At 46.1% G+C, this 9,662-nt stretch overlaps 1 protein-coding gene across 4 annotated transcripts in view; it reads left to right on the forward strand.

Annotated features, from left to right (window-relative positions):
* The window catches only part of TTPAL (alpha tocopherol transfer protein like), a 38,186-nt gene extending 32,464 nt beyond the window's left edge, over positions 1 to 5,722 (forward strand). For all 4 annotated transcript variants that reach the window (XM_025470164.3, XM_025470161.3, XM_025470162.3 and 1 more), the window contains one exon: positions 1,384 to 5,722. In XM_025470164.3, the coding sequence (XP_025325949.1) occupies positions 1,384 to 1,662 (279 nt within the window). In that variant the 3' untranslated portion in view covers positions 1,663 to 5,722. The remainder of the gene's footprint in view (positions 1 to 1,383) is intronic.
* The last annotated feature ends 3,940 nt before the right edge of the window (positions 5,723 to 9,662 follow it).

Genomic DNA, 9,662 nt, shown 5'->3' on the forward strand with positions numbered 1-9,662 from the left:
GTAAGTTCAAGCCCCATGTTGGGTAGAGAGATTACTTAAAATCTTAAAAAAAAAAAAAAATCAAATTTAGATTCCCAGGCCCTTTCCCTGAAAATTTTAACTCCAGTCCAGGGGTGGAGCCCAGGAGTGTGATTTTAAAATCTTAAAATCAGAATCTGTGATTCTGATGCACAGTCAGGTTTGAAGTTAAGTTAGTGGCATCCCTGCCTGGGTTTGAACCTATCTTAGTACCTGAAGATCCTGTTTGGAACCTGCTCTTAAAGCCAAAGCAGTCTTTGGAACACGCCTCATTATATCTATGAAATGACCTTATTTGTGGTCCATAATCTTGTTCATTTCATCCTTCATATGTTCATTCATTCATTCAAAAATATCCATTAAAGGGCAGCCCCAGTGGCGCAGCGGTTTAGCGCCGCCTGCAGTCCGGGGTGTGATCCTGGAGTCTTGGGATCGAGTCCCCACGTCAGGCTCCCTGCATGGAGCCTGCTTCTCCCTCTGCCTATGTCTCTGCCTCTCTTTTTCTGAATAAATAAATAAATCTTAAAAAAAAAAAGTACAAACTTTCCATTTAAAAAAAAAAATATATCCATTAAACTACTGTGTTTACAAATACGTTCTAGATGAGCAATATAGACCAAAATCTCTGCCCCCAGGGGAGCTTACATTCTAGAGAGAAACAGACAGTGGGTATATGTGATCTAGTATTAAGATATGCTAAGTGCTGTGCAGAAAAATTAAGCAGAGAAAGGGGACAGTACAGAGCAGGGGCACGGGACTGTAGCACAGGATTAAAGCTGGGCGTCGCTGAGAAGCTGGCCTTTAAGCAAAGACTGGGAAGAGGCGAGAGCATGAGCTCTCAGATATCTGAGACCAGCAGCTACGGTACTGGCCTGAGGTGGGAGCACATTGGACATGCTGGAGCAGCAGCAGAGGGAAGTGGGAGGAGGGGAAGAGAGGAGCAGCGGGGGCCAGACTGTGACAGGCCCTATGGCCCAGTGTGCGGACTTTGGCTCCTAGTGCGTGAGGTGGGAGCACTGGCAGGCCGTACAGAAAGGAGTTGGCACGACCTGAGCGTGAAACAGGCTGTGAGCAGGGAGGCCAGTGTGAGGCTGTCGTGAGAACACAGGGGAGAAGTGGCAGCGGCGGCATGGTTCCAGGGTTCCGTGGGCAGGCAGCAGAGTGGTTGCATCTGGCTGTATTCTGAAGGACCAGCCAACAGCGCGGGAAGGGAATTAAGGATCCTCAAGGTCTTCGAGGAACTGGAAGGGTCAGGTTGCCATCAGCTGCTCCTTCATTCATTCAGCAGGTGTTTGAGCACTTGCCTGCCTTGCAGGTTACTGATTCTGATTAACCTGAGGACACGTGTTTCCATTTCCCCTTCAGTTTTTCCTCCATGGGTCTGACCTGAACTCTCTCCACACAAACCTTCCAAGAAGCATTCTCCCCAAGGAGTATGGTGGCACGGCTGGAGAGCTGGACATCACTGCCTGGAATGCCGTGCTCCTGGCCTCAGAGGAGGACTTTGTGAGGGAGTTCTGCCCACCTGTCTCCGTCTGCGACAGCATCCTGGGCCAGGCCCTGCCGACGGAGGGGCTAGCCTCAGATGCGCAGTGTGACGATTCCCTACGGGCCGTGAAATCACAGCTGTACTCCTGCTACTAACCAGTCCCCTGTGAGTGCCACCATCTTTAAATCCTTTCCTTTTTCTCTGGAGAGGCGCAAGGAGAATCTGAGGTGCCCGTGAGTCAGTCTTGCTCCTTGTAATTAAATTGCAGCCTGTACAGCTCTGAAGGTGAGCCATGGAGTAAGGCCTTGGTTATTGGAATTAATCCATGGAAGACATGGAAAATGGTCCCAGTGATTCTCAAACGTTTGGAATCTCAGTTGGCAACCATCAATCTGGAAGCTATGTCTGGTTCTTAGAGATCTTGGAACAAGAAAAATCAGGACCAAAGTCACTTTTGTCCCACATTCCAGAAGAAAAGCACCTGACTGGCCAGTCAGCACACTCCTAAGAAAGAACCTGGCCGAGTCTCCAAGGTGGCCACAGAGGAGACTTCTGGAGTTTGTGTCTTTCACCTGATTCCCAACTACAGACTTCTGTTGCTCATCAGGAAATTTCTAGTTTGAGGACCAGGCCCCAGCTGCCATCACTGGGTTTGGAAAGCACCTTAATTGAATCATGGGAGCATCAGGACATAAGTAGCACTTCCTTATCAAATTTGGGAGCCAGAGACTTCAAAGCACTTCTAAGATTCATTGGTTGACTCTTGCAATAGAAACTGAAGTTTTCCCAAACCCATAAAGCCTTAGCCCTGGTTCTCAATAAAATTATAAAGGATCCTAGAGGTATGTGATTTTACTCAACCTAAAACACCACATGCCAGGCCTGAGTAGCTAAAAGAATTCTGGCCCAAGAATGAAGAGACCAGTACTCCAGCTCCAGAAGTGTGACTGTGGATAAGACCTGGGCCTCTGTGGGCCTCTCCTTTCTCATCTGTAAAATGAAGCTGGATGAAATGATGCCAGGGGCTTTGGCTGATGTTTGAGAATTTGGTTTAGTTACTAAATGCCAAACATTGGTGTTCTGCCCAGAAGAATGGCTCTCTAGAGGCAAGTGTGATCCTACTTTTTTTGTGGTACATCTGGGCCTTTCCAAGAGGCACATGTCACCATCTGGCCTACCTTTAAAAAGGAAAGTAGTATCTATATTCTTGGGACCTGCTGATAACCAACTTCCTTTTTATAGGGAGGGTTGAACTGGACAATGGCAGGTGAGATGACCAGGGTTCATGTGAATTCCTTCTATCCCTGAGGCTCTGGTGGGACACTGGAAACCCAACAGTGGGGAATGGCTAAATTACTTGGGATTCTTAAATTTTGGTCTCTAGAAACAAATGCAAGAGTTATTGCTGGATCACTTCTGGGACCCTAGTCCTCCCAGACATGCTTGTTTCTCTCTCTGATGTGGGTGGACAGACTTTAGCCAGCAAGTCCGAACGTTAGTTCTGCGTTTCAGCACTTTAGACTCTTCCTGTCAAAACGTTAGCCTTAGCCCAAGCATCTAACTAGGTGGTTCATCTGGTGGCATTTGACCTATTTCCTTTCGTATTCATTCCTTGAAAATTACAGTGATAAAAAGCAACAAGTACAGTGTGTTGTGTAAGTACGTTCTCCGTGCATTTATGAGACCACCAGGCAAGGGAACAAAAAACAGCTCAGTTAGGAAGAGGATGGTGCTCTGAAATGCAAAGGCCAGTCTATTGTTAATAAGCTCTGCATCTTCATAGTACTGTTTCAAATATCTGGAGAAGGTGGTGGTGGAAACGATTCACCTCATTAGTGCCAATTCCAGGGAAGGCTCTTCACCATAGATACTAACCCTGGATCCCCTCTAGGGACCTGGCAGAGCTGGAAGTGCCAACACGCAGACCCCTGGCAGCCTCCAGGTCCATCTGCCAATGACAGCATGACCAGCAAGGCTGGAAAGATCTAAATAGCACAAGTAGGACAGCTATAGTAGAAGGTTCAGAACCCAACTGCTTGGATGTGGGAACTGGTTAGAAGCATTCTTAGGCCTCAAAGAGAAAACAGATTGAAAAACAACCACTGCTGCCAAGCTAGATGGAGGGAGGCATGAACTATTCAGCCCCACAGACTTTCCCCAGTTTACACTCTGCACTGCATTCCTGGCTGGTTTTGCCCGTGTCTGTTGGACTTTAAAGCTTATGTGTGTTTAAGCTCACGGAGACAAGCATCTCCCAAGACCAGGATATTGCCCACTTCCTAGGACTTTCCAGTTGGCCCAAGGAGCCGATGCATTCAGCTTCTGAAAGGAGTCAGAGCCAAGATGTGTCTGCCTTCTGTAGCCACTGTGCTTTATTTTGGTTCCAAAGAGAGATCAAATAGTTCTGACGCCTCAGGAGGTTTGAATCAAGGTGTGAAAGCAGGACCTCCCTGGGTGAAAATCAAGGCCATTTCTGTGTGGCTTCACCAGATCTCTGTACAGTCACCGCTGCAGGGTGGGGGAATGACCAAAGGAGCACACAGTGAGCCTCAGTAGTGGGGGTACAGTGACGGGGCAAACAAGTGAACATTAGGAGAACTGGGAGGGTCTTCCTTCAGGGGAAAGTTCTGGCCCATTTCACAAAAATCTAAAAAGTAACTTCCTTAAATTCAGGGTACTGTGGTATAGGAAAGGGAAAGGGATAGTATCCAGGGGACCTGAGTTCTGGCTTTACACTGCTATGTGACCTTGGATGAGCCACTGAACCCCCCCTGAATCGCATGATAAAAGGGTCTCTGCTCTGAGTTCTGAACCCTGTATTTTAGGCATCATTTGGCTTCCTTGCCACAGGGACATTGTACTACCATTTAGAGGCCTTCTTCCTTCCCCCACCCCCAATCTGGATTATTTTACAGAAAATGTAAGTCTGAATTGACATCCGAAGCTCCCAAATGAAATCTGTAAGCTTAGGTAATATGGGGATTTTCTTCCTCCTCTGCTCTTTTTTTTTTTTTTTTTTTTTTTAAACCTCCTCTGCTCTTTACATAGAATCTGGAAAATTGTGCCTCTTCTTGGAATTCTATTCTTCCTTCACAGAGGAGAGGCTGGGAGAAACGTACAGAAGCACCTATGCAACTCTTGCATCCTCTCTGGAGTTTATGTGCTTTTTGGCAGAAGTGGCTCTAGCTTCCCCATACTTCATCTTGCTTTCACAAGGAGCCACTTGTCCTTAGAGGTTTACAAACACTTCAGCTTGTAAGATACATGTTTGCCAGAAAGGACAAGAAGAGGTATTTTCCCAGAATTCCTGAGAGTCTTTCTGAATTCTCCCAGAGTGGGCAGTTTCTCTTAAATGCCACCAGATTGTCAGATCAGTTGTGGGATTACTTTCCCATTTGGGTAGGCAAAAGCTGTGGCACAGTGGTGGTGGTATTATAATAATTAATTTTAAAGTTTTCAGTTTTTTAAGGTTTTTCCTTTGAAGCCTCTTTCATTTGGGAAGTGAAGTGTTAGCTTAGGTCATGATGCAAGTGTGGCTGTTCTGTGGCATGAGATAATGTGCATAAACCAAACAGAAACATCTCAACTGTTCAGGAAAGAGGGCTGTCTGGTGAGGTCTCTCAGTATTGGGATCTGTTAATTCTGTAAATCTAAAGTAAATTCTTTTTTGCTCTCCTGACTCAGTATTGGTTTGCTTGAAATGCAAGTGACAGGCATTGTCAGAGTCAAATATTCCTCCTTATAAGACTTGCTCCACTGGAAGGCCCAGTGTGACTCGTGGATGGAGAAGCTAGTGATGAATCTGTTTGCCAACTGGCTGCTCGTCCTTGGTCTCACTGGGCAGCACGTTAAGCTGGGGAGAAAGCTGCCATTGGGGTTCTTGTGGCTATGCCTCCACATCTTGGCACATCAGGTGGTAACCTGTTATGGGTGGAATGCTTAAAGCCTCTGATCCTCCTCTGACAGGGTAGGAGGTAGGCTAATGTTCTGACCGGATTGGTTCCTCATTTCAGCCACTGGTCACATTCCTCACTTCAAACTGAAATTCAGTTTAGCTTTGAGTAGACCGACAAGTGGTGGTGGATTCATCTACTTCAGTGTTTGTTTTGACCAAAAGTTTATTTTTCTAGTGCATTTTCTACGTCAAAGTGGTGAAAACATGTAATTTTAGTATGCATGACTGGGTCTTAAACAATAAAAATTCCTGTAAGGTTATGTGTGGAGCTCTTTTGTGACAATGACAGCTTGGATAAAGGTACTGAAGTTTTATTATTTGTGGTACATCATGGCCTGTGCAGAGCCTCCCTCCAGGTCCGGGAGAGAGAGGCGCTTTCGCAACACCGTGTACCTATAGATTTGGGGCTGGCTACCTCTGAAGATCGTGTGCAATTAGAAGATACCAGTGTGTACAAAGAATGGCACTTGATGTACACAGTGGTAGAGATGATATGCAAATTTTTCAGTTCTTAAGGCCCAGCTGTACATTCTGGACTGGCCTCGAATTCCTGAGTGCTTGTATGGGCTGGGCACCCACTACATTAAGTGCTTCACATAGATAACCTCATTTAATCTTTAAGCACACTTAAGTAATATTACTACCCCTGTGGGACAAATGAGGCTCAGAGAAGTTAAGCAGCTTGCCCAAGGACACACAGCTAGTCAAACAGTAGAGTTGGGCTTCAAAGCCAGGTAGCTGACTAAAGCTGCTCTCCTGATGGTTAGAGCCAGGTTGTGTTTGCCTTTTACTGTCGTTCACTCTGGGACAGAACACAGAAGAAAGGAAAGGCGGTTCCAGATTGTCTTCTGGCTTCTTGTAAAATATAAAGCGGAGGTTCTTAACCTCTGGGACCCAGGCTATACCTCAGGCTTTATTCTGGAAGCACTTAGAAGTAAACTCAGACTCCTTTGAGGGATTACTAGGTGTTGATCAACTCTGGTCCCATGCATCTTTGGCTTTTCTCTACCTGCTCCCTTTTGGTTTCGATGCAGGAACATGTAATCTGCCCCAAAGGAGACAAGGTAGGCCCCGCCATGGGCGTGGTGTGCTGGTGATGGGTCAGCTGGGAAATAGTCTTGTGTAGGATGTCTGTACACTTACCAATGACCTCCCATGATGCAACAGGTAAATTCTTATACTGCAGCACACCAGCTCTTCAGGTGAACCCTCCTAAGGAAGCTGTGGCTCTAAACTCAGTACATTTCTCACATCTGGAAAAAAATGGACTAAAGGCTCCAACCAGTGCAGTCAAGTTACAAGGATCAGCAGGTGCTTTTTACAAACTGGGAGTTACTTCCCATGTTAGGAGTCCACACTTTCTGGTTTGTTGTCTAAGATAACTCTCCCTGTTTTCCCCAAAGCTCACTCCTCACAGAGCATGGATGTGGCCCCACCTAGAATGATGCAGCAAATGTGTCCTGCTACCGCATTTAAAGCTGGTGAGGAAGAAAATCCTTTAGGGTTGCCACTTTTCTGGAAACAAATTGTTTTAACCAAATGTTTACCTGATAAGGTGGCCAGCCATCAGAGATACAGTGACCTAGTCAGATGCTGGTTACTGCCTTCAGGGGATTACTGATCTTCCCTTTTTGGTGGTGGGTAGTTTGACAGCCAGGTGAGTCCTCTACACGTCTCTAAGCAGTCTCTGGTTATCTTGGTGCCTACAACCTTATGCTAAGAGACAGTAGGGTCTAACTGAAAAAAGAACTCAAAGCCTAGTTTCTATCTATGTTTTGCCTCTTAGTAATAACTACGGGCAAGTCCCTCCTTCTCAGCCTCAGCCTGATCTGTCAAAGAGGGAGAAGAATCACCACCTTCCAGGGGCGTGGACAGTGTCTATTCACAGCTGGGCATGTGCACTGTCTCATGGTAGCTATTCTTCACCTGAGGAGATGGCTGTGTGCAGCTTGCACCACTCAGCAGGAATTAGGACACCACTCAGAAGGCTGCCTAGTTTGGGCTCCTAGGTAACAGGGTGGATAGAACTACACGAAAGAAGAAAACAATGAGCAGCTCTCGGTAAGATAAGCCTGGTACCCACCATCAATCTGCAGAGCTCAAGGGCACAAGTCATGTTACCAGATACTCTCGCTTGATTATGTAAAAAGAAATAGGACTTGTAATGGACAAAACCATGTGCTGGTGGTTTAAGTGAGGCCTGAGCTCTGGCTTGGTCCAGAACACCAAAGCAGCAATAACCAGGCCCGTGGCCACTCTCTGGCAGGTAAGGGAAACTTTTATTTCCCAACCAAGTACCTTGCAAGACCAATCTAGAGAGTAAACATCCAGCAGGGGCCACATGGGCCTACAAGCCTCCTCCCAGCTCGAACCCAGGAAAAGTGGCAGCCACGGCTGTTGCCTCTGAGGAATTCCTGACCTCAAAGCCAGGGCCATCACTCTGCAATCCTGAGGGACAGATGGGCCTGCTCATGGTGATGACACACCAGGTGACTTATCTGGAATGAGATGACATGACCATGAGGTCTGATAAGTCCAAATACTCTCCTGATTTTAAGTATGATTCTGGGCTTACTCGACCTGCTGATGTTATTTACGCTTGTGTATACCTCAGCACACTTGCTAGTACGGTTCCCTTGAGTCTTGAGTGATCCTGGGTTTCCTACCACCAAGCCAGCTTAACTTACAGTCAAGCAAACAGGGATACTGCTCCCTAATTTTCAAATCTGTTCTTTCAAATTAATATCAAAGTTATGAGAAAAAAATAAAAGCTTTATTGGACGGTGTTACACTTATTTTACAGTTTAGTATTGCTTTATTTTGCATTACATAAGGTAGGGGATGGCACACCCTCATGTTTCTGAAGTTTAGGACCTTTAAAGGTCTTAATCTGGCTACCCCTGCTATTAAGGAAAGTAGGGTGGCTGCCTTACACTGGCAAAGTAAGAGGCTAAACCTCCCCTATTTGCCCCTCCACCTCCCTTACAACTTTACCTCTGTACCCTGACATAAAGCACTGTTTTAAAACATGGTGGTTCCAACGACTCCTATCAAGCCCTGCTTCTCCCCCCTCCCTCCATCCCAACTGAAATTGTCCCCTGTGTCCCATCTGTTTCATTTTGTAAGAACACCTCAAATCTAGCCTCCGTCAGACTGTGGCTGAACATCTCTGACCTATGAATACTGTCTAGTCTCATTTTAGCCCATAGTGAGATTAGCAGCTACCTCCAGTGTTTAAATGGGTTCATAAGCATTTTGCAAAGCAACTTTACTCTGTAAACAAGAACATGGACTAGGTACTAGCTTTTATTTAAACAAGGAAAACACTAAGGCTCAGACAGGTGGTCACACCGTCATTCGCCCAAAGTAAGTCATAAAGCATACTATGTACTCAATAAATATTAGCCCACCAGTCTTGACGGAAACGGCAAAGCTGGATACAAACCCCGTGTGACTTCCAAGCCTATGTTCTTAGCCATTCTTAAGGGATGAACTCCATTCTTCTGGCACAATGTTTCTCTTCCTGTCTCACCATATAAGCAGAACCTCCATCAACTCAGGTAATTAAACCAGCATCATTCAGGAACCTGCCTCTTCCTGATAGCTAATCAATTTCCAGTTTTTAAATTTTAATTACTACGTAGCTCTCAGCTGTCAATTCCCCCCCATCCTCATTTTCACTTCTCTGTTTGAAATGGTATATGGCCCACCCCCAGTCTCCTTTCTAGATGCCCTCTCTACCGGTCAGTGGCAGTGACTGAAGACCGTCTGTTCATGTCACTATGCACACGCTCCCCACTGTTCTCAACATTAATGTTCAAACTTCAGTGTGGTTTACAAATCCCTTCATGACCTAGTCCCTGCCCTCTTCTCCCCATGCCAGCTTTCCTGAACAAGTTTTCATCTCCCTTCTTGAACATGCGGTTTTGCCACCCTACTTCCCCATCTCTCTCTCTCGGCTAACTCCTATTAAGTAAGTCCTAGCCCTCAATTCCACATTTTCCAGGGAGCCTACCAGGACAATCCCCAATTCGTGACCCCAGGCAACTCTCCTTTGAGTTCTCTGCAATTCTTCAATCACAGCAGTCATCACACCATGTTGCACAACTGTCAGCTCATTTTTACCCTCTAAACCAGAAGTCCAGGATGGCAGAACTGGTGTCTCTTATGTTTAAAGCTGGATCCCCGAACCTGAGAGAG

This window comes from Canis lupus, chromosome 24 (genome assembly GCF_003254725.2).
Source record: "Canis lupus dingo isolate Sandy chromosome 24, ASM325472v2, whole genome shotgun sequence".
NCBI classification, from domain to species: Eukaryota; Metazoa; Chordata; class Mammalia; order Carnivora; family Canidae; genus Canis; species Canis lupus.